The following is a 25,240-nucleotide window of genomic DNA, read 5'->3' as shown; positions in this document are numbered from 1 at the left end:
AAAAGGTAGGTCCAAAGCCGATTTGACGTGTCTCTCTCACCATTCGTCGCACATAAAGCAGAAGTTTGCTTTTGTTTACATAACGTCCGATGTACATCGCCAACTGTCAACTTATTTAATGGTCGAATACCATGAATTTGTGACCCTCTTTCGACACATATGATCACCACTGCACCTAAGTCAAAAAGGGCTAAGTCATTTGTAGATAGCTGCTTGCTTTGCACTACACCAAAATATTACGTTTGATCATCATGGTTTGATGGTTTGAATCCTTGCGGGAATTCATGTTTTTAAAAGTTTTTAAAAACTTTATTAGTACTAATAAATATTTTTTTTAACAAAAACTTTACAAGTTTATTTATATATAATTTCAATGAAAGTAAATTTATATTGCTGTATACTAATAAATTGCAAATCTTGCAAACAAGTAATTCACTTTTCGCCCTTTAAATTTAGTAGTATATTGTATTTATTATACTGATAAACAGAATTAATTGTGAAAAAGAAATCGACTTTTTCGCCAGTTCAATTTACTAGTAGAACTAAATTAATACAACTATAAACGGCCGGGAAATCGGGCCAAAAAGAAATCGACTTTTTCGCCAGTTCAATTTACTAGTATAAGTGAATTAATATAACTGTATAGGCCGGGAAATCGGACCAAAAAGAAATCGACTTTTTCGCCGGTTCAATTTACTAGTAGAACTAAATTAATATAACTGTAAAGGCCGGGAAATCGGGCCAAAAAGAAATCGACTTTTTCACCAGTTCAATTTACTAGTATAAATGAATTAATATAACTGTAAAGGCCGGGAAATCGGGCCAAAAAGAAATCGACTTTTTCACCAGTTCAATTTACTAGTATAAATGAATTAATATAACTGTAAAGGCCGGGAAATCGGGCCAAAAAGAAATCGACTTTTTCACCAATTCAATTTACTAGTATAAATGAATTAATATAACTGTAAAGGCCGGGAAATCGGGCCAAAAAGAAATCGACTTTTTCACCAGTTCAATTTACTAGTATAAATGAATTAATATAACTGTAAAGGCCGGGAAATCGGGCCAAAAAGAAATCGACTTTTTCACCAGTTCAATTTACTAGTATAAATGAATTAATATAACTGTAAAGGCCGGGAAATCGGGCCAAAAAGAAATCGACTTTTTCACCAGTTCAATTTACTAGTATAAATGAATTAATATAACTGTAAAGGCCGGGAAATCGGGCCAAAAAGAAATCGACTTTTTCACCAGTTCAATTTACTAGTATAAATGAATTAATATAACTGTAAAGGCCGGGAAATCGGGCCAAAAAGAAATCGACTTTTTCACCAGTTCAATTTACTAGTATAAATGAATTAATATAACTGTAAAGGCCGGGAAATCGGGCCAAAAAGAAATCGACTTTTTCACCAGTTCAATTTACTAGTATAAATGAATTAATATAACTGTAAAGGCCGGGAAATCGGGCCAAAAAGAAATCGACTTTTTCGACAGTTCAATTTACTAGTAGAACTAAATTAATACAACTATAGACGGTCGGGAAATCGGGCCAAAAATAAAATCGACTTTTTCACCAGTTCAATTTACTAGTATAAATGAATTAATATAACTGTAAAGGCCGGGAAATCGGGCCAAAAAGAAATCGACTTTTTCACCAGTTCAATTTACTAGTATAAATGAATTAATATAACTGTAAAGGCCGGGAAATCGGGCCAAAAAGAAATCGACTTTTTCACCAGTTCAATTTACTAGTATAAATGAATTAATATAACTGTAAAGGCCGGGAAATCGGGCCAAAAAGAAATCGACTTTTTCACCAGTTCAATTTACTAGTATAAATGAATTAATATAACTGTAAAGGCCGGGAAATCGGGCCAAAAAGAAATCGACTTTTTCGACAGTTCAATTTACTAGTAGAACTAAATTAATACAACTATAGACGGTCGGGAAATCGGGCCAAAAATAAAATCGACTTTTTCACCAGTTCAATTTACTAGTATAAATGAATTAATATAACTGTAAAGGCCGGGAAATCGGGCCAAAAAGAAATCGACTTTTTCGACAGTTCAATTTACTAGTATAAGTGAATTAATATAGCTGTGAACGGCCGGGAAATCGGGCCAAAAAGAAATCGACTTTTTCACCAATTCAATTTACTAGTATAAATGAATTAATATAACTGTAAAGGCTGGGAAATCTGGCCACAAAGAAATCGACTTTGTCGCCAGTTTAATTTACTGGTACAACTAAATTAGTATAACTGTAACCGGCCGGAAAATCGGGCTAAAAGGAAAGTAACTTTTTCTCCAGATAAATCTAGTACACGAAACCCTCTGAACATGCCATCATACATGATCAAACATCGTTTAGTGACCAAACGTGTTGATGTTGTACAGTGTGGTCAAACGGTATCAAACATGTTATATCACTTTCCAAACGTACAAAATGTTTTACAATGTTTCTTGAAACGTTTGTTGGCGCTCAAACTTTATCAAACACGATCAAACAAGGTGTTCGAACGTGAAAATGTTTGGTTTCCAAACAATCTTTGTTCATGTTTGATCACCCAACATTTCCCGTGTTGACAGGGCTTAATATCTATCATCTCACAATTTTTAAGTTTAGACCACATCTTCCAGTACAGTAAAGTACAGTAAACTACAGTAAACTAGAGTAAACTACAGTAAAATCTGTAATCAGCGGACCCCATGTTAACCGCTGTATACTCCCACAACCTTTTTGTGAAACGAACCCGGCTGTACTAAGCAGACATTCATTATAATAATAATAATTCATGGGTATTCATTATAATATTACTTGTGGTTCCCCTGAGAATTCTAAATTTCCGAGTTTTCTCACCGCACCACGCCAAGATGACCGCGTCAAAGCGGTCACGCATGTTAAAGAAAGAGACTACACCAGTGATTTTTAGAAATCTAAATAGTTAACGAATAAAGAGCAGTATTTAGGTGAATGCTTACTGGTTTATGTGGCTGAACTATCAGACGTAAATTCCAGATTTTTTCATTGGTTTCGTGCCCTTCCGGTGGACACAATATAAGGACTTATCTAAATGTATGTCTAAGAGTTTGACTGATAACTCTAGCACATAATACCGCACAGACCTGAGACTCGCACAAGTAGATTATTGCCATTAAGCACTTTTCTCTTTCTTATTTTCTTACAGGTTTATATGGGACAGGTGTAAGTTTTTTTTTTTCTCAGAAACTAACGTTTGCTTCCGTCATTTAGAAACCTGTTAACTGGTTAGTTTCTCGCACCGATTAATACGACATAGGACGGTCATTATAGGAATTACACAACGTTAGACCTTGTTAGGTCATGACGACAGACATATACTTAAATCGTAGTAACAAGAATTTCGCAATTTGCAATTTTGAATTGTTTATGGATTAGATAAGCTTTGTCTGGCAATCCCTGAAACTTTTCTTTTTTGGTAGTGATAATGATAGACAAGTTTTGTACATTGCTTTTACCGTGTATAAGTTGTATTATGATTAAAAATAATCTACTTTTATAACATATTCGTTGATTTCCTGGCTCAAGTGGAAAGCAAGTTATAATTATGCAATTGCTTCGCACTCCCCATATAAGCTTTTCCGGACATCGGTCTACAGGTTGTCTACCTGCCTTCAATGTCTGCGAGGTAAATAAATAAAGCCGCCCTTTTTACTTTTTCTCGCTATATTAAACATTGTCAATTTTATTTTATTTTTTGTTTGGCTTTATTCACTGTCATGCAGCACGTGCGCAGTTGTTTAAGGTTTTGACGAGCTCATTACCCCGCACTGTCTCTATCTCCCTATCTCTCTATCTCTCTATCTCTCTGGGTGTGGTCCCTATGTCCACTTTTAACGCTCTTACACGGAACATTCGGTGGCAACTGTGAACAAAATAATAGTTTGGTTAAATTGCTTTATTTTCGAACATCTACATAATTTTATTACCTCGTACACGAAAGATGCGCGGCAATCTAGCATGGCAACTTAAAACAAAAAAACTTCGGCGACGGAGCTCCTGGTGGTTGAAATTTAATCGTCTTCTTCGAACTTTCTAATTAAAAAAAATACATCAATTTTAATTAATCAAAATTAAAGCACATTTCATGTAAATTTACCCCTAAATTGGCCTCAATTCGCTATTGGAAGAAATTTTTTTTTTTGCCATTTACTAGTATTGAGTATACCTACAATATACTAGTAAACGAATCGGGCGAAAATTCCATTTCTTTTCTGCCAGTTTGTCATTTATTAGTATCAGATATACATCAAATATACTAGTAAAACAATCAGGCGAAAAAGTCCATTTCTTTTCTGCCAGTTTGTCATTTACTAGTATTGAATATACATCTAATATACTAGTAAAACAATCGGGCGAAAATTAAAAGTCCATTTCTTTTCTGCCAGTTTGTCAATTACTAGTGTTAAATATACATCTAATATACTAGTGAAATAATCGGGCGAAAAAGTCCATTTCTTTTCTACCAGTTTGTCATTTACTAGTGTTAAATATACATCTAATATACTAGTAAAACAATCGGGCGAAAAAGTCCATTTCTTTTCTGCCAGTTTGTCATTTACTAGTATTGAATACACATCTAACATACTAGTAAAACAATCGGTCGAAAAAGCCCATTTCTTTTCTGCCAGTCTGTCATTTACTAGTATTGATAATACATGAAATATACTAGTAAACAAATCGGGCGAAAAACTACATTTCCTTTTTTGCAAGTTTCAATTTACTAGTATAGGACTGAATTATCTTTTTGCAGTTAATAAAATTGTCACTGTATCCTTGCTTACAGCAGTTCCTTGTTCGTCACGCAATGCTGTCATCCCATTTTAGGGGGTAGGGATAGGACAATTTCTATCCTAATACGTAAGGCTCCGTAAGGCTTGGAACCACTGGAAGCACACAATCGCGTTGAGTAGGAAGAGATTAAATTAAGAAATGAAGAGAATGAATAGTTTACCATTACCCCTGTTGTTATCTTTTACTCGACCACCGCTACCTACATGCCCTGCGTAATACTGTAACGCTAAACTCATACCTAGGTCTTTTCGCGCTGTGCAATTATTTTTGGTTTACATGTAATACAGTGGGCTACAGTGGGAAATGGGTGGTGACCGTTTAATGGGGCTAGCAGGGTAATGGGCTCCTGGGGCTGGGGCTAGCCGCTTAAATAGAGGTTGGTGTACCTTGAATATTTAATTTTTCACTATCGAGTTATAAATTTCTTGGTGAACATGGAGTCAATTCAAGACAATGTCATGCACCTTCAATTTCAGACTCTTTTCTGCCATCGCCCTTTCCAAAACAAAGTCTTTAAATTTTGGGTGGCCGCTTAATAGGAGTAAAGACAATAATAAAACCCTTATCGGAACGACCAAATGGTGGCCGCGGAGGTAACCGGTCAACAGGAGTTTTATTTACAATATTTTACTGACAATAATTTTGGACTGTATTGACAACAGTCCTCTATTTTCTGTTACAAACATACTAATGCCTCGCCACTAAGCAAACAAAATACGTCAAAATGGCATGGCCAGGACTATTTACTCGCGTAATTCCTGATTAAATTTAGTCCGTTTTTCTCACGAATTAGACACGTTGTGATTTCCTATTTTTATTTCAGCTAGTTCTTGCTTCATTGACCTATTATTTGTTTATGGTGATTTTTTTTAAATTCTAGTGAGTACAGGCACTAGCTTTATCAGCTGTTGTCTGAAACAAACGTGATTTGGACCGAGGTCACGTACACTATAGAATACGATTATATAAATATACACATATTATTATATATATGAACAAACAGATGAACTATGATTAAATTGTTTGACTTATCCTGAGAGTGCACTATACAAAATAGATCCAAATGTGCAGCATATGCCGTGACAGCATTGCGTGACGAACAAATAACGGCTGTAAGATTGTGCTGCGCCGACACGCTTATCATCAATGGTCAGCAATCGATCAAACGTAACATTTTGGCGCACTGCAACGCAATCAACTATCTACAAATAACTCAGCTGTTTTTGACTTAGATGCAGTGATGTTCATATGCGCAGAAAGATGCTCACAGACTCATGGTATTCGAACATTAAATAAGTTGTCAGTTGGCGATGTACATCGGACGTTATGTAAACAAAAGCAAACTTTTGCTTCATGTGCGACGAATGGTGAGAGAGACACGTCAAATCGGCTTTAGACCTGCTTTTTACAGCAAATGAGGTTAGAACATTTCGAAATTATCAGCTGTGTGTCAATTTCAACTTAACATAGGTCAAGTCATGTGGCGCATGCTAAAATGTACGTCTAACCCGTAAATTGAAATTTGACGACGGGATGGTCAAATATTTGCATTTTTAACGTACTTTGAAAAGCTCTCGCGTTGCTCACAATCATTTGCCCAAAGAAATTTTCACAGAAATCTGTAGACCATCCTTCTGCAATTCAACCACCAGAAGCTTAATCCATTTGAAGGTTTCGCACATGGTGAAAATTAATTATATTCACGAAGTACTTTTACGTGAATAAAATACACGTCTTCGAAATTTAATTATTTTGCACCCAAAGAGACAATGCAACATTCCCTAAAATCAACCCAGTACACATTTAAACATTGCACAAAAATATTTCAGTGTTTTAAAGACGGAAGAATAATGTGGTTTTGCATGCGAGGCTCTCAAACTTGCTTAGTAAAATGGTGCGTCAATGACGATTTTAACGGAATTTGGTAATTTGCCTATTTCTTTGAAATAAAAGGATATTTTGCCCAAAAAACTATCCAGTAGTTTTTTTCATGCCCTAGCCTATCTACCATAAGAATATGAGCGAAATCGAATTTTCAACCCTTGCCGCGAAATTAAGAATTTGTCTGATTTTTACAGGCAGGCACTCTTAACACGTATTAAGAAAGAACTCCGGTTATTAGGCTTACTGGGAGGTAACCTGTAGATTTGACTTGGCATGATTTTATTACTTTTTAGTTTCGTACCACACAACTTGTGTGCAGCACTCGTCAGATAGAATTGCCAAATGCACGAGTAACTATGGTTATTTTACTTTCTTAAAAAACTTCAACATCCAGTTATCCTAAAGCGAGCTTGCTTTTGGTTGTTTGGTTGTAACAAACGCAAGAACCAATCATTAGCTAGGAACTGATTGACTTACCAATTCTCAACGTAAGAAGAAAGAAAACCTCTTGGCTTGTGTAAGGAGAAAATAGATTGAATGTAAAGCATCGATGAAAGGGTTTGTAAACGAACTGACACTTCAAATACTAACTTATCAGTACTCGTTGAGAGCCTTAATTACCGCCAGGTTCAAGACTAAACAATGGTACCGTTGAAATTCGCCGGAGGTGTTTGTCTGGTGTGTTTCAGCATTTTCATAAACGCTGGTAAAAAGCCAAACTTTTGCAAGAGTGTCCTTCAAAAATTGGATAAACTGGAAAGCCCGTGTCAAGGTACATTCAGAAATCTTTTCTACTTTGTCGATGTATCGAATGGTTTTAATTTGTCGTTTTCGGTCGTTGTAGATCTCTAAACAGTGATTAACTTACATGTGCTTTGTCATGATCAGGCGCCGAATCTGGCAACTGTGACGAGACAGATGTCTGTGCAGCCATTAAGGGCCTGTTTACAAGGAGAAAGGGTTACCCTAGCAAGCGGGTTACCCTAGCAAGCGGGTCACCTTAGCACTCACATATTTCCTGGCTTTTTCTTGGTCGTGTTTACAAGGCAGCTAAGGTTTCCCGGGTAAGCGGGTTACCCTATCTGCGTGCAAGGGTTACCCTGGCAGGCGAGTTAAATTTTCCCTTGTAAACACTCCAGGTATGGTTAATCCGCCTACCCGGGTTTACTTTCTAATTGTTTCCCAGACCCTATAAGTGTAACCGCGCATTAAGTTGTCCCGGGTTGTAGGGTTAACCTGCCTGTGAAATTTTGCTTGTAAACCCGGGCTGTCTTTTGCCCTCTAGCTAGAGTTAACCCGCTTGCTAGGGTAACCCTCCCTCCTTGTAAACGGGCCATAAGCATTTGGAAACGAAGCTTGAAAACCTTGTCATATTGGTTGGAAACCTGTCAGCGTCTGCATTCTCGACAGGTAAACTTGAAGTAACTGATCTTCATTGGCTTTTTTTATCGTCTCCTTTGCTGTTACAGCGAGTGCTGTACCTGAGTTGAATTTCTCTTGTAATGAACTGTACGACAAATACGGGTGAGTAAACGGTTCAAATGCTTTTAGCGTTCTAGTTTCATCACCGTGCCCCGGATCAGGACTTAAAAACTAATACTTATGTCGTGGAGAGGTACTGAGAAGCTTGCGTGTGTAGCAATGCAAGAAGCAGCCTGAATGTCGCGGCTAGAGACCATCGATCGATTATTGTCATTGACGATCTTTGCCGAATTAAAGGAAGAGACATCTCCCAGAAACTGCAACAAATTGATCTGGAATTGATTTAAATTAATGGTTTCTTTCCATTGTAACGCCTTCTCAGTCGCTTTGATTGCGTGACGCATCTCGTCATGCCTTAGTTTAGATACGGGACCTTTAGTGGACAGCTCCTCGTGTGAAGGAGAACGTTTTGAAACGCTACCTAGTGTTTTGTAGCTTCGCTACCTGGTTTAGTTTTAGCTTCACCCGAAGCCACTTCACCCGAAGCCACTTATGAGTATGGTTCATTATAGTCTTCGACAGTCCTGAACCCGGATGATTTGTAAGCCTGAAGTCGTCACAACATCGTTACTGAATAAAAGGATTGGATTGTTAGACTATGACTCGTACTACTGCGTTCTCGCGCCCCGTTTCATACCGAAAGGTGGATGCTACATCCAGCCTTTCCAAGGATAACTTTCACTCTGAATTGATAAGCATTTACAAACAGTAGCTTTGTATGATAGAACTAAGGTATGTAAAGCTTACGAACTGCAGACTGACAGTGCAAAGATCTCTGTGTATTGTCACATGACCAGCCAAGACATTGGCGCATGCGGAGAAGGAGGATGGACACTGGTCATCAAGACGGATGGCAATAAGGTAAAGCAAAGATGAAAACAAAGATCCTGTTTTATTTAGCCTCCCGTATTACAACCGTCTGACATTTGACGAAAATGAATGACGTTTTGTTTGGTAAGGGAAAAAGACGGATAGCAAAAAGTTGTCCGTGTTCAGTTACTTGTCAAGAAGTCTTGAAATCTTGCCTTTTTCTGTCCTCGTAACATATGCAGTCAACCTTTCACTATTATTCCCCACTCTGGACCAACAAAACCGAGTTTAACCTTCCTGGAGGCGAGGCTGAGTTTGACACACAAGAGACCAAGTTACCGACCTACTGGAACATGGCCTTCTCCAAGATCTGTCTTGGTATGAAGATCGGCCAACAGATCAACTTCATTGTCATCAACAAGCAGGCCAACTCTCTGTACTCACTGATCGCTGACGAAGGATACCGGGCACTGGGTCGTAACACGTGGAAGACGCTTATTGGTTCACAGGCTTCCTCACAGCTAAACTGTAACAAGGAAGGCTTCAATGCTGCTTGTGGTACTCAGGGCTCTTCCAAAGCAAGAATCGGTATGCTAGGTAGCAACCAAAACACATGTATCACTTGCGACTCGAGAATCGGGTTTGTTACGAGAGGATATCAGTAAAGCTCCAACACCTATGGAAACGAGGCAGCGCACTCACCAGATAATGGAGACAAACACATCAAAGCCATGGGATTCATCTTGATGTAGTAAGAAGAACGTTTCTTCGATTTTCAAGACCACTTAAGGCCAAAATAAGTATTTTTACGATTAAGCTCTATAGTTATCTTTACTGCTATAGAGCCAAACAATTTTCTGGGGTAGATTTTCAGGGAAAGAGTACTGTAAAACAAAGAAAATATGGTTGTGGGAATAAATAATGTTCGTGCTTGGGTCATTTTTTTATATATCAGATATTGACTAAGCATAGCACAGCGGGTCGGGGGCAATCTGCAATTTGAGAAATTAAGGCGGTCTTAACCGTCAATTATAAAGTTCTCCCCTCAAAATGCCATTTTTCCGTAAAATGGGCATTCAACATCTCTGAGCATCAAATTAAGAATCTGCACACTGGTGGCTATATTTCAACATAGCAACGCCCATAGCAGCGGTTGTTTGCAGTCCAAGAATTCTTGCAAAATGGATTCAATTCAGTACATTTTAATCATACTTTACAGGGAAGCTTTAAAGATGTGTACTATGAGAAGTTTGTATCATGGTCTTGACCATTGTTTCCCCCACCATCTTACGATACGTCTCTTATAGTTGGCTAAAATTTCTCGGTATTCAATACAACATTTATAGCATTATTTATTATACGGCTGTGTCTCACAAAGACTGGGAACTACCGAATTTACGAATTTGTTTGGCTGAAATCGATATTGACCGCGGTCTAGATTTTCCCATCTAGACCGGCATCTGCGTTGAAAATGTAGCAAACTAAATACAAAAATGTTCACCATTTTCTTTTATTTTCTTCTCAAACATTTATGGAAGTGCCAAAAAGCCTGATGACAAAAAAAAAAAAAAAAAGAAGTAAAGAGGACGAGCAAATTTCGGCAGGTTTAAGTTAAGCTCATCGCCGTTCGCAAGCAAAATGTCAGCAAACCAGTTACATTAAACGAATTAAAGTTTTCTTCTTTGCCATATAATAAACATCTTATTAACCGAGCTAAGTCGGTCTATATGGGAGAATCTTGACCCCGGTCGTGTGTACAGATCTCACTGCGTTCGGACTGTACTCACGACCTCGGTCAAGATTCTCCCATACAGACCTCCTGCTCGGTTAATAAGAGCTAAGTAACTCCTTTCGATATACCTCTCCCTCCCACTTCTCTGTTGTCCCCCCGTTCAAAAAAAGCTCAAACAGACAGATCACCAATATTTAAAGCACGATATCTCCCTTGGGTTATAACCGAATGTTGTCACATTTTCAAGATTTGAAAACACAGTTTTACAATAACTGTCGAATTTCTCGCGCGCTGATTGGCTCATTTTTATCATCAATAAGAGTACAGACGAATAAAATTTTAATTTATGCAAGCTTTCAAGTTTAACTTTCAACGGTCAAACTGTCAACTTTTTAACCAATAAGATTTTATGGACTTTTTTAAGTAGCCAATCAAAACGCGAGAAAAGCTATTGACAATGTTCGCGTCATTTTGAATAAAATTCACTTATCTTTGTTTACGGCAAGTTTACAGCGTCTTTTCCCCGCATTTATTCCCGGTATTTGACCATTCTGGGGTCTTGTTATCGTAAAAAAAAACAAATTGACATCAGTTTTTTATGCGTGTGTCCTCTTATTGATGATAAATTTCGCCATAACATTGTCAAAGTTTACTGCGGAACCACTCGCCTGCGGCTCGTGGTTCCACAGCCACTTTGACAATGTTATGGCGAAATTTATCATCAATAAGATGACACACGCATAAAAAACTGACGTCAATTTGTTAATTCGACAGAATTCTTATTCCCTTTGCCATAACTTAATGGTGTTTCAGTTAAAGTCAGTCCTTCACTCGTACTTCAAGAGAGAGTGGAAGGAAACCGCATTTCGCCCAAGAAACTCAAGAACTGTTTTTCAGTCTATGCAGACTTTTTAACCTCCCATGCACGGATGACTATCCACATCAATTGTTTGGGGTAGATCATGACTGATTACGCCCGATGAGCCAAACTCATTCATGCGAGCCAGCCAATGAAAAAAGAAATAATGCGTTCCATGACGCATCTAATAGTTTTTCAATCTCCCATTATAAAAATAACAGCGGAGCTCCGGCGGCCCGAAGTGCCGCCAAGCAGAGCCCCATACTCGTATAGGAAAGAAAAGGAAACCCATGAATTGATTTTCTCATGGTTATCATGGCTAGCGGTATTGCTCGTGGGCGCGTACGCACGACGGCGACGGCGACGGCGACGACGGAGTCGCGCAACATGGCGGCCATACTCCAAATAATAGGTTGACAGACATGCAGCCTTGGTTTACCGTGTGCCTCTTTGATATTGGACATCCATGTCATGATCAATTGGCACCTGTCAAAACAAGGTATCCGCTGACCAGTATCACGTGGCCATATCGCGGGCTCAAGTTAACCGAGGTCACGTGTTTTTTGAAGTTGAACGCTGACCATGTGCTGGCTCGATTGAATCGCGGGCTCATGTCAGGTTAACTTGTTGAAAACAGGGCAGGATTGTTCGGAAGCCGGTTAACGCTAACCCAGGATTAAAAGTTAACCGAATCATAACTTTTCCTTCTATACAAATGTTTTTTGCTGCTTTGTTTTTTGTATATCGTGATTATTAAAACTCAAAACAGAAGGCCATGCCAAACAATATACAGAAAACCTCACCGCAAAGTTACAAAACTCAAATCAAAATTCTATCTTTTCCTGGGTTAGCTTAATCGGGCTCTGAACAACCCGGCCCAGGAGCTACGCTTTTAGGCTGGCCTAAATCTATATATTATTCTTATGAATGTGGTTCATTATAGCCTAAGAACCGGAAGCTTTATAGGACCCTATATTGATTTCATGGCGAATATTGTTGACTGCTGAAATTCAATATCTGTTCCACTCTGGCCAATTTTAGAAAATGCTTTCCACAAGGTCATCGAATCTAACTCCATGATTGGTATAAGAATAGAGAATTTTTTCGATTTTTGTGTGGAACACACAAATAAGTTGAGCTGTTGAAATTTTAAAAAGCGGTGAAAACGTAGCATATGAAGTCTTACTCCGTGAAGAAGACTTGTGGTCTGATCTCAAGTACGCCTTTCAAAAACACTAAGATACAGATGGAATGTTCAATTTCTTTTTTGGATAACGAATTCATGTCTGGTTGGAGAAAAAGGTCAAATTGGTACTGGCTAGGAACCGGCCCATAAACTCGATCTTGTATTGAGCATGGTGACACTCAAGCTCGGTTTCTTTTTAGATATGTTTTTTGCTGTAGTTTTGAAAGTGAAAGATGCTGAATGACGTAAGAAGGCAAAAATATCTGGGCTTCACCGCACTTGTTTTGACAACCTTCCGTAATTTCTAAAAGCGGTATGAGTTACATATCAGTAGCAACTTCCTTCGAGTGACGCTAAAAATAAACTAGGAACAAGCTGATTGGATCTGGCTTAGTGCAAGGAAGAAAATATCAGAAATTATTGTCTTTTTTGCGGCGATGAAAAGAACCAGACGGCACTCCATCAATTCAGACGCAGGATTCAGTGGAGAGACACAAAATCACTTTTACGACGAATCCGGAAAAATGGATTTGTTGTTATTCGCAGCTTGTTTTAGCGCAAACGTGCTCGCGTTGATGGCCCAGGGCAGCCACATGATACCAAACCATACACGTACAAACTGCTGCAATACGATGATTTCAGCCATTAAGACGTTGGAAACGAAGCTGGAAAACCTTATTGCATTGGTAAACAAAAATTCCACTCGCACTCCTCCGCAGACACCTCCAGGTAAACTAGACTGATTCCAATAAGGTTTCCTTTTTAAACTAACCTTTTGAAAATTACATCTAACCTATGTAGGTTTTATTGATCTCGTTTCCAGCAGATCCTGTTTCTTCTTGTAAAGAACAGTATGACACATACCCGTAAGTTAACAGCTCAATTGTCTTTCATTAAGTAAAAAAAATACATTTTACCATGTACTGCAGTCGATTTATTGTAATAGTTAGCTTGGAAAATTAAAGGTACAAGAGTTTAGGGAGCAAAGAGGCCCTTGTGAGCACTGCATTTTTTTGAGGGCCAAAGGGATATAAAGGAAAGTGGCCGAGAAGTTAAAACGTTGCGGTTTCACATTTTAGGACATTTTAACGCGAGTGCACTGCATATATTGGTTAAATTGTTAGGGTAAAATACTGGACCGATGTCACAATACAAACGATTATAAATTAACAATTATTCGCCCAATCAGAATTGTTTTTCAATTTTTCGATCAATCAGAATGTCCAATTCTTATATTCACCTCTGGAAATTACACTAATGTGGGATATATTTTCGTTTGTCTTGGTCTATTGATGCTGGTGCAATGGAAGACACCAAGTGTGTTATGGTAAAAGAGCCGAAGACACGTATCATTAATTTATTTTGATCACAAAACCAATTGAAGCGATGCTAAGAGGTGTAAAGCGGTTTCAAATATAATACAAATAGAAATAACGGGATAAAGTCGAGACACTTAGAAACGTTGTATGACTCAGGAACACGAAGCGTTAAAGAAAGCGGCGAAGACGTAATATATCAAGACCGAAAGGCAGTGTTTAACCACATTTCCAAACATCGGGAAGAGAGTTGAAAATACGACACCTAGGGGAGTATTTTGGACGAACTTCGTGGTTTTTGTTTAGTTTCCTCAGAAACGAAATGGCGTTGTTTTCAGTTCAGGGTTGAACTATTTACATAATGGAGGTAATATGCAATCATGATCAGAGTAAAGTTCGTAATTGTTAATGTAACTACGGCGGCAAAATCTCAGCCAAAACTCGGTGCATCGCAACAACATGTGGCATTTGCAACATTTCAATTGTTGCCTTGTGCGAAAATGGGGAATTACGATTAAAACTCTCGTTTCTCCTTTTTATATTACACAAGAAAACTAGAAACTAGACTTCTAATCGGATAGTGTTACATTAAAGAAAAGGAAATATATTTTCGAGGTAGGGACACCACCCACACCACACGATTTGTCCACCAATGCGATATTTTAATCCGATGGAAGCAGTTAGTACTAAATTTGTTCAGTTCAACGAAGAAATCGTACTGTTTTCCGTTTCAGAGTGATTTATTGACATAGTGAGTACAGAGTGATTTCTTGACATAGTGAGTATGAATGTTATCAGGCTAACGCTTGTAATTCACAAGGTAACTGAACGTGTTCAGCAAAAACAACTTGTTGAAACTAAATTTAATTTCATATCACGGAAACAAAAGGAACTCAAAATGCCATACAGGTGGAAATAGTTGGCGACCTATTTGGTTCTAAGTCAGACTGAAACCATGTATTCTAGAGAAACGAAGATATCTGTTTCCGTGCTTGATTAAAATGTAATTAAGAACACAACTACGACGACATAATTTTGGTCAATCAGAACACCTGTCAGGAATAACGATCCTGCCCCTTTTCTGTGGCTGTTTAGGGGAAATGAACACGCATGCACTTAGAACGATTGGACGATACTATAGGTACGATATATTGTGGAAGGTAACTAATTCATCATATTTTATTTTAATCAACGTCGCTATATTGCGATATTTTACAGATTTAGTTGAATTTGTCAAATTTTCCGGCACAATTCGAGTAGAGTATGTTCTAAGAACGCGCTTTTAAAAATAAGAAAATTTGTATTTTGACGTACCGTTTCCATGAAAATACCGATAGCATTTGTCTTTTAGCTTCATAATATTCCAGCAGAAATGGAAGAATAATTGCACAACTGTTCGTCACACATACGACGTCCTTTTTGAAAAGAAAAATATACTGCATCACTGACAAGGAAACATAGAATGTCGCTTCCATTCGAATCAAGCGCTGTCTGACACAGAAATAGGAAAACGCTTTTGCCTCTTAGCTTCATTTAGCCTCACACCCAATACTTTGCATTTATGAAAAATTCGGCGGGACTGTGTGGCCCTCTTCCCAAAGCACTCACCCAACTATTCAAGACCAAAAATCTGCGATTTTTCTACCCTATTTGTGACCTGAATCCTTAATTAATATCCTGTTTCAGACCTGCCTTAGTTCTTTTGTTCAGAATAATGTTAAATTTATTGTGAATGGCGTTATTTGCTGGTCTTATCGATAATGATGAAAGAAGTAGCTTGTCCTAAAAAGCATACCTAATTCAAGACTGGAGTGAAAAAAAAGCATACCCAGTTTGAGACCAAAATGACCACAATCGATACTGTACTTCTGACCAAACTGTCTTAAAAAGAACCATACGCTTTGAGGCTGGACATACCAGTATACCCCCCTCCCCTAGGGCAGAGTCAAAGGGATGTAAATACATTTCGAAGTGTGTTGACTGTAGTAACTGCGGATACATGTGTAGACAACTTAAATTAATTAGCCCTTTCTCTTTTACAGCACGTTTAGTACTACACCTCGCCTGGACGAGACTCCCAGTCTCTGGCACCTGAGCGCATCAGTGCGGCGCAAAGCGGCGCATTAGCACAAATTTCCCTCACCCCGGGACTTCTCATGCACGAGATATCAAAACCCCAGCCTTTCTCAGACTTTGAATATTTTTCCGGAAACGAAACGCTATTTCCCTCTGAAAAAGAGCTTCCTGTTGGAAATGTGGCCAAACACGGACGTCTTGATGATTTGATATATATATTCTGAATCGAAACTAAAACTAAGGAGAAAACGGGGAAATAAAATTATCAAAATCCAAGCTAATTATGATCAGATATCCGTCACAATCAATCAACACCGTCACAATCAAGATTTCCTTTGTTTAAGGCTGATTAATTATTAATGAGTTTAAGAAGGTTAACTTTAAAGCCTAGTTTTTACTAGCGACGCAAGCACAAGCGTAAGCACAAACGCAAGCAATAGGGATGACCCAAGTGCCAACGTAATTCGACGCAAACACAAGCAAAACCAAAATTATCCGAACATTCCGAACTGTTTAGGCGCGAGGTAATCTGAATCCAGTGTTTTCACCGGCCAAACATATCCACGAGTGGTAATTATACTTGTGCTTGTGTTATGCTTGAGCTGGTATTTCGTTTTCATTTGTTGCGGCGCAAACGCAAGCATAAGCGCAAGCACAACTGAAAAAGGACAAATTTTCATTCTTGTGCTTGTGCTCATGCCTGTATCAAGGCCGTTTTCACGGTGAAATAAGAATTGTTGTGCTTGCGCTTGTGCTAGCGTCGCTAGTGAAAACCAGGCTTAACGTTGCAGAACGCACGATGCGAAAGAAATAAAAGGACATGACAAGATGAGGCGACAACAGCGAAGAGTGAGAGGTTTGAGTGACTAGTCCCCTCTCTAACCCTTTTTCTCTCGCAGTTCTTCAATGAGTCAAGTGTATCCACTAATGTTTGGTTCTCAAACAATTCCTGTTTACTGTCACATGGGAAACTTTGGATGTGGAGATGGAGGATGGACGCTGGCCATGAAGATTGATGGAACGAAGGTACAAATCTCTTTACCGTTACTGAAAATTGTTATTATTGAGGACATTTCAGTGAGATGGAAACCCAAGTTTTACTTTAAATTTTCAGAGAACTTTCCATTACAATTCTCACTTTTGGAGCGACAGAAATAGCTATCATCTTGCAGGAGGCAAGACTGGGTTTGACTTACAAGAGACCAAGTTACCGACCTACTGGAACACATCCTTCTCCCAGATCTGTCTTGGTATGAAGACCGGCCAACAGATCAACTTCATTGTCATCAACAAGCAGGCCAACTCTCTGTACTCACTGATCGCTGACGGGCAATACCGCAACACCTCTCTGGGTCGTAACACGTGGAAGACGCTGATTGGTTCACAGGCTTCCTTACAGCGCAACTGTAATAAGGAAGGTTTCAATGCTGTGGGTACTAATCGTAACTTTGCTAAAGCAAGAATCGGTATCGTTGCTAATCAGGATAATGACTGCAGCAGCTGTGATTCCAGAATCGGGTTTGGCACCGGAGGGAAATTTGATGACTCCAACACTTGTGGAAACCAAGCGACGCACTCACCAGATAACGGAAACAAACACATCAAAGCCATGGGCTACATCTTGGTGCAATGACAAAACCTGTATGATGCTGTTAAGTCAAAAAACTTTAAACATCTCGATTAGCAATGATACGCTTTGATTTGAGAGAATAAGTGTACTGTAGAAAAAGAATAAAATGTAGTGATAAAAATGTCGACTGATATCGTGGTGTTCTACATCAAATACATTCTGCACACATCGAAGAAAAAACAATTTCCGTCAGGCTCCCGGGTTACGTTCTGCCTCCAAAAGTCAGGGACAACTCTTAGAATGAAAATATACATTATATATTAACAGTCCTCAGCGAAAGTCATTTATTCGTGAGAAAAAAGGGAAAGCTTTTGACCTTACATTCACATGAACTGTGAGGTACATCGTGACTGATGGCGCGCGCAGCTCAAGATGAGCCAAATCCATTCACGCGAGCCAACCAGTGGAGATGAAGAAATAATGCGTTCCATGGCGTATCTAATAGTTTTTTTAAGCTCCAATTATAAAAATAATATTCTTATGAATTTGGTTCATTATAGCCTATCCAAAGCTTTGTAGAACCCTTGATTGAGTTCATGGCGAACATTGTTGACTGCTGAAATTTAATATCTGTTTCACTCTGGCCAATATTGGAAGCTAGGATCGCAACTTCATCGCATCTAACACCATGACTGGTGTAAGAATAGAAAATTTTTTTCGCTTTTTGTGTGGAACACCTACATAAGTTGAGCTGTTGAAATTTTAATAAGCGTTGACAACGTACCATTTGAAGTCTTACTCCGTGATTGAGACTTGTTGTCTGATCTCAAGTATGCCTTTCAAAAACACAATATACAGATGGAATGTTCAAATTCCTTTTTGGACAACGAATTCATGCCTGGTAGGAGAAAAAGGTCAGATTGATACTGGCTAGGAACTGGCCCATAATCCTTACTCAACCTTCTCCTTGGTGACACTCAACCTTCCCCAAGCTCCGACTTTTTTTATATCTCTTGCTGTAGTTTTTAAAAGTGAAAGATGCTGAGTGACCTAAGAAGGCAAAAATATCTGGGATTCACCGCACTTGTTGGGAATTAACATAAAGCGCATGGAAGATCGAAATGTTTCTTTGACAAGCTTCCGTAATTTCTAAAAGCGGTATGGGTTACATATCAGTAGCAACAAGGACCACTTAGCTTAAATGTCCTTCAAGTGACGTTAAAAATAAACTAGGAACAAGCTGATTGGATCTGGCTGAGTGCGAGTGAGAAAATATCAGAAATTACTGTCTTTTTGCCAATAAAAAGAACCAGACGGCACTCCATCAATTCAGACAAAGGATTCAGTGGAGAGACACGAAATCACTTTTACGACGAATTCGCAAAAATGCATTTGTTGTTATTCGTAGCTTGTTTTAGCGTAAATTTGCTCGCGTTGATGGCCCAGGGCAGCCACATGATACCAAACCACACACCTACAAACTGCTGCAATACGATGATTTCAGCCATTAAGACGTTGGAAACGAAGCTGGAAAACCTTATTGCATTGCTAAACAATACTAGCACCCCAACTCCTCAGCAGACACCACCAGGTAAATTAGATTGATTTCAAGGTTTCCTTTTTAAACTAATCTTTTCAAAAATTAACGTCTAACCTTGGTTTTACTGATCTCGTTTCCAATAGGTCCTGTCTCTTCTTGTAAAGAACAGTATGACACATACCCGTAAGTCATCAGCAAAAATGTCTTTCATTAAGTAAAAGATACACTTTGCCATGTACTGTAGTCGTTTTATTGTTATAGTTAGCTTGGAAAACGTAAACGAGTTTAGGAAGCAAAGAGGCCCTTGTACTTTTATAAAGGAAAGTGACAGAGAAGTTAAAACCGTTGCCACCTCACATTTAAGGCATTTTAACGCGAGTGCGCTGCGTGTATTGGCTGAATTGTTGGTGGTAAAATACTGGACCGATGCCAAAGTACAAAAGATTATAATCTGGGATATATTTCCGTTTGTCTTGTCCTATTGATGCTGGTGTAAGAGAAGACACCAAGTCTGTGGTGGTCAAAGAGCCGACGACACGTATCATTAATTTATTTTAATCACAACGAAGTGAAGCGATGCGAAGAGAAGTAAAGTGGTTGCAAATATAAGACAAATGGAAATAACATGATAAAGTTAGACGCTTGGAGACGTTGTATGACTCAGGTACACGATGCCTTGAAGAAAGCGCTCAAGGCATAATGTATCAAGACCCCAAGACAGTGTTTAACGACATTTCCAAACACCGAGAAGAGAGTTGAAAATACGACGCGTAGTGGAGTATTTTGGACGAAATTCGTGGTTTTTGTTCCGTTTCTTCAGAAATGAAACGGTATTGTTTTCAGTTCAGGGGTGAACTATTTACATAGTAGAGGCTATATCCAATCAGAGAAAAGTTTGTAATTGTTAATGTAAATACGGCGGCAAAATCTCCGTCAAAATTCGGTGCATCGCAACAAAATGTGGCATTTTCAACATTTCAACTGTTGCCTTGTACGAAAATGGGGAATTACGATTGAAACTCTCGTTTCTCTTTATTATATTAGACAAGAAAACTACGAACTGGACTTCTAATCGGATAGTGTTAGTGAAAAGGAAATATATTTTCGAGGTAGGGACACCGCTACACCACGTGATTTATCCACCAATACGATATTTTAAGCCGATGAAAGCAGTTAGTTTTGTTTAGTTCAACGAAGAAATGGTACTGTTTTCCGTTTGAGAGTGATTTATTGACATAGTGAATATGAATGTTATCAGGGTAATGCTTGTAATTTACAAGGCAAACATGTTCAACAAAAATAACTAATTGAAACTAAATTTAATTTCATGTCACGGAAACAAAAGGAAGTTAAAATATCATACAGGTAAAAATAGTTGGCGACCTAAATGGTTCTAAATCAGACTGAAACGACGTATTCTAGAGAAACGAAGATATCTGTTGCCGTGGTTGATTTAAAGGTGATTAAGATCACAACTGCGGCGACATAAGTAATTTCGGTCAATCAAAACATTTGTTAGGAATAACAATCCTTCCCCTTTTCTGTGGCTGTTTACGAGAGAAGAACATGCATGCACTTGGAGCGCTTGGACAATACTACAGATACGATATATTGTGGTGGAAGATAACTAATTCATCATATTGTATTTTAATCAACGTTGCTATATTGCGATATTTTCCAGATTTAGTTGAATTTGTCAAAATTTCCGCCACAATTCGAGTAGCCTAACTTCTGAGATCGCGCTTTTTAAAGTAAGAAAATTTGTATTTTGAGTTACCGCCGCATTTCAAGAATTGGTTTTCATGAAAACACCGATAGCATTTGTATTTTAGCTTCATAATATTCAAGCAAAAGTGGAGGAATTATTGGACAACCGTCGTCACACATAAGACGTCCTTTTTGAACAGGAAAATATACTGCTTCACTGTCAAGAAAACGTCGAATGCCGCATCCATTCAAATCGAGCGGTTCCTGACACAGTAATGGAAAAATTATGCGTCAAATGCTTTTGCCTCTTATACTTTGAATTTATGAAAAATTTGGCGGGGCTGCACAGCCCGCTTCCCAAAGCACTTTACCGGCTATTTAAGACCAAAGTCTGCGATTCTTCTACCCTATTTATGACCTGACTCCTTAATTAGTACCCAGTTTCAGTCCTGCCTTAGTTCTCTTGTTCAGAATGATGTTAAAGGTATTGAGAATGGCTTTAATTGCTAGTCTTATCGATAATGATGAAAGAAGTAGCTTCTCCTAAAAAGCATACCTTATTCAAGACAACATACCCAGTTTGAGACCAAAATGACCAAAATCGATGCGCTGTATTTCTGACCAAAATATCTTTAAAAAAACCATACGATTTGAGGCTTGGACATACCTATATAGCCGACATATAAGGGGGTATCCCCCTTCCCTAGGACAGAGTCAAAGGGAAGTATCACAAGTAAATACATGTCGAAGTGTGTTGTTTGTAATAACCGATACATGTGTGGACAACTTAACTTAAGTAGCTCTTTCTCTTTTCAAGCACGTTTAGTACTGCACCACGCTTGAACGAAAATCCCCAGCCTCTGGTAACTGAGCGGATCAGTGTGGTGCAAAGGGGCGCATTAGCACAATTTCCCCTCATCCCGGCACTTCGCATACACCGGATATCAAGATATCAAAACTCCAGCCTTTCTAAGACTTTGAATATCTTTCCGGAAACGAAACACTATTTTCTTCTGAGAAATAGCGTCTTGTTGGAAGTTTTGTCAAACACGGACGTCTTGATGATTTCGATATATCTTCTGAATCGTAACTAAAACCAAGGAGAAAACGGAGAAATATAATCGTAAAACTCCAAGCTAATCACGATCAGATATCCAAACACCGTCACAATAATGATTTCCTTTGTTTAAGCCTGATGAATTATTAATGAGTTTGAGAAGGTTAACTTTAAAGCCTGGTCACAGCGAGCACACGATCTTGTTGAGTAGGAAGAGAGTTATAAGGGAATAAAAAGAACGAAATAGTTAACCTTTGTCTCCTGTTGTCATTTCTTACGCGACAACCGCTACCTACAAGTCCTACGTAACATTGTGCGCTAAACTCGTACCTAGGCCTTTTCGCGCTCTGCAAAAATTTTTTTGGTTTACATATAACATTGACAAGGGAGGCAACTCTTTGCCCAAACGTTTTGAACACAATCCGAATATTCGCTCGAATCTCTAACTTTCGTTGCTTCCACAAAACCAAACAAACACAAAACGAAGTCGAAAGATTTTACTACAACTTGGCCGAATTTGTTTTTGAATAGTTTCACGACAGTCGGAGTGTCACGTAGGACTTGTAGGTAGCGGTTGTCGTGTAAGAGACAACAGTAGACAAAAGTAAATTGTATATTCTTTTCATTCCTTATAACTGTCTTCCTACTCAACAAGGTCGTGTGCTCCCTGTGGCCTGGTTTTCACTAGACAGGAACGCACGAACGCAAGCAACGGGGATAGCCCAAGTGACGCAAACACAAGTACGAGCAAAATCATTCGAACATTTCCGAGCTGTTTAGGCGCGAGGTAATATGGATCCAGTGTTTTTACTGGCCAAACATATTCATGTGTGGTAAATATCCTTGTGCTTGTGCTATGCCTGAGCGGTATTTCGTTTTCACTTGTTGCAGGGCAAACGCAAGCATACGCGCAAGCACAACTGAAAAAGGACAAATTTTGAACCTTGTGTTTGTGCTTTTGCCTATGTTTATGCCTGAGTCTAGCCCGTTTTCACGGTGAAATAAGAATTGCTGTGCTTGCGCTTGTGCTAGCGTCGCTAGTGAAAACCAGGCTTAACGATGCAGAACGCACGATGCGAAAGAAATAACAGGGCATGACAAGATGAGGCGACAACAGCGAAGAGTGGGAGGTTTCAGTGACTAGCCTCCTCTCTAACCCTTTTTTATCTCACAGTTCTTCAAAGAGTCAAGTGTATCCACTAATGTTTGGTTCTCAAACAATTCCTGTTTACTGTCACATGGGAAACTTTGGATGTGGAGATGGAGGATGGACGCTGGCCATGAAGATTGACGGAACGAAGGTACAAATCTCTTTCCTGTTACTGAACATTGTTATTATTGAGGACATTTCAGTGAGATGGAAACCAAGGTTTTACTTTTAATTTTCAGAGAACTTTCCATTACAATTCTCACTTTTGGAGCGACAGAAATGGCTATAATCTTGCAGGAGGAAGGACTGGGTTTGACTTACTAGAGACCAAGTTACCGACCTACTGGAACACAACCTTCTCCAAGATCTGTCTTGGTATGAAGATCGGCCAACAGATCAGCTTCATTGTCATCAACAAGCAGGCCAGCTCTCTGTACTCACTGATCGCTGACGGGCAATACCGCGCCACCTCACTGGGTCGTAACACGTGGAAGACGCTGATTGGTTCACAGGCTTCCTTACAGCGCAACTGTAACAAGGAAGGCTTCAATGCTGTAGGTACCAATGGTAGATATGCTAAAGCAAGAATCGGTATCGTTGCTAATCAGGAAAATGACTGCAACACCTGTGATTCCAGAATCGGGTTTGGCACCGGAGGGAGACATGATAACTCCAACACTTGTGGAAACCAAGCAACACACAGAGCAGATAATGGAAACAAACACATCAAAGCCATGGGTTATATCTTGGTGCAATGAAATAATCTGTATGATGCTGTTCAGTCAAAAAAGCTCTTAACATCTCAATAGATTAGCATTGATACCATTTGATTAAAGAGAATAAGTTTACTGTAGAACAAATAAAAAGTAATGATAAAAATGTCGACTGATATCGTGGTGTTGCACATCAAATACATCCTGCACATATCGAAGAAAGTAAAATCTCCGCCACGCTCCTGGTTAAGTTCTGTCCCCTAAAGTCAGAGACATCTCTTAGAATGAAAATATATATTATGTATTAACAGTCCTCGGTGAAAGTCATTTAACTCTGGGAAAAGAAAAAACAGAAAAGAAAAGAAAAATCCTGTTACCTCACTGAAATATTAAAATATAATGTTCCTGCCTATGTCATTTTGTTGTATATCAGATATTGACTCAGCATAGCACATGGGGTGGGGGGCAATCTGCAATTTTAGAAATTAAGGTGGTCTTACACCTTGAAATATAAAGTTTTTCCCCAAAAAGCCATTTTTCCGTAACATGGACATTCAGCATAAAATTAAGAAATCCGCACTCTGGCAACTATATTTCAACCTACCAACGCCTATCGCAGCGGCTGTTTACAGTCGTGGGATGGTTGCAAAATGGATTTGATTGAGTAAATTTCAATGATAAATTACAGGAAAGCTTTTTGACATCAAATTCACAGAGGACTTTCCATATCAACTGTTGGGGTACAGCTTGACTGATTGCGCGCGCAGCTCACGATGAGCCAAACCCATTCATGCGAGGAAGCCAATGAAGCTTAATCAACACATTCGCAGTTTGTATTATTCCCCAAATAGTTTTTATAAGCACAAACGCTCTTTGCATAGCAATAATATTACGAGCTTAAAAAGAAATCTTGAAAGTCTCCAAACTCACTTGCTTAGCGAATTAGATTTTCAGTTTAGTATAATTGCATTAACTGAAACCAGAATAACGAATTTCAAGGAAATTGATTTTAATCCAAACATTAGTGGCTATGTTTTTGAGTATGTCCCGACACCTCTGTCTGCTGGAGGTGTGGGAATTTATATCAATGAGAATCTTGATTATACCGCAGTTGAGAGAACGTTTAATCCGGCGTTCCAGGCTTTATGGATAGAAATTCTTGTTCCAAACAAAAAGAATGTTATTTGTGGCGTATTTCATAGACAACACAATTCTCCGGAGAGTTTTCTTTCTTATTTTAATGAAACGGTTGAACGGTTTAATGCCTGTGACAAAACTGTTTACATAGTTGGCGACTTCAACATCGACCTCCTCAAATCTGA

General features: G+C 38.7%; 2 protein-coding genes, 1 long non-coding RNA gene and 1 pseudogene across 5 annotated transcripts in view; 3 read left to right on the top strand and 1 right to left on the bottom strand.

Moving 5' to 3' along the window:
- The window catches only part of LOC145484479 (uncharacterized), a 154,267-nt gene that overhangs the window by 47,996 nt on the left and 81,031 nt on the right, over window positions 1–25,240 (bottom strand). The window lies entirely within an intron of this gene.
- On the top strand, window positions 8,830–9,764 carry LOC145484476 (putative skeletal organic matrix protein 5; annotated as a pseudogene).
- Window positions 13,069–19,070, top strand: LOC145484435 (putative skeletal organic matrix protein 5). Of its 2 annotated transcripts, none has more exons than XM_081463058.1 (4): window positions 13,069–13,518; window positions 13,616–13,655; window positions 17,081–17,207; window positions 17,296–19,070. In XM_081463058.1, the coding sequence occupies exons 1-4, from the start codon at window positions 13,227–13,229 to the stop codon at window positions 17,812–17,814; spliced, it is 978 nt and encodes a 325-aa protein (XP_081319184.1). In that variant the 5' UTR covers window positions 13,069–13,226; the 3' UTR covers window positions 17,815–19,070. The 2 variants fall into 2 exon arrangements, with proteins under 2 accessions (XP_081319184.1, XP_081319183.1); XM_081463057.1 differs by having other exon boundaries at window positions 13,613–13,655.
- Window positions 16,815–24,286, top strand: LOC145484445 (putative skeletal organic matrix protein 5). 2 transcript variants are annotated; one of them, XM_081463068.1, is made up of 4 exons: window positions 19,083–19,342; window positions 19,435–19,474; window positions 23,230–23,356; window positions 23,445–24,286. In XM_081463068.1, exons 1-4 carry the CDS (start codon window positions 19,138–19,140, stop codon window positions 23,961–23,963), a joined length of 891 nt encoding a protein of 296 aa, XP_081319194.1. In that variant the 5' UTR covers window positions 19,083–19,137; the 3' UTR covers window positions 23,964–24,286. The 2 variants fall into 2 exon arrangements, with proteins under 2 accessions (XP_081319195.1, XP_081319194.1); XM_081463069.1 differs by lacking the exons at window positions 19,083–19,342; window positions 19,435–19,474 and adding an exon at window positions 16,815–17,030 and having other exon boundaries at window positions 23,180–23,356.

Source organism: Orbicella franksi, chromosome 4, assembly GCF_964199315.1.
Source record: "Orbicella franksi chromosome 4, jaOrbFran1.1, whole genome shotgun sequence".
Classification (NCBI taxonomy): domain Eukaryota; kingdom Metazoa; phylum Cnidaria; class Anthozoa; order Scleractinia; family Merulinidae; genus Orbicella; species Orbicella franksi.
Note: the sequence above shows the minus strand (reverse complement) of the source record. Positions and strands in the feature narration are given on the sequence as shown.

What these genes read in the sequence shown, in the direction of transcription:
- LOC145484435 (XM_081463057.1), top strand. Translation starts at nt 13,227, where the DNA reads ATGAAAAGAACCAGACGGCACTCCATCAATTCAGACGCAGGATTCAGT. An exon ending in TCCTCCGCAGACACCTCCAG is followed by an intron (nt 13,519 to 13,612) that starts GTAAACTAGACT and finishes TCTCGTTTCCAG; the next exon opens with CAGATCCTGTTTCTTCTTGT. An exon ending in TGAAGATTGATGGAACGAAG is followed by an intron (nt 17,208 to 17,295) that starts GTACAAATCTCT and finishes TTAAATTTTCAG; the next exon opens with AGAACTTTCCATTACAATTC.
- LOC145484445 (XM_081463068.1), top strand. Translation starts at nt 19,138, where the DNA reads ATGCATTTGTTGTTATTCGTAGCTTGTTTTAGCGTAAATTTGCTCGCG. An exon ending in TCCTCAGCAGACACCACCAG is followed by an intron (nt 19,343 to 19,434) that starts GTAAATTAGATT and finishes CGTTTCCAATAG; the next exon opens with GTCCTGTCTCTTCTTGTAAA. An exon ending in TGAAGATTGACGGAACGAAG is followed by an intron (nt 23,357 to 23,444) that starts GTACAAATCTCT and finishes TTTAATTTTCAG; the next exon opens with AGAACTTTCCATTACAATTC.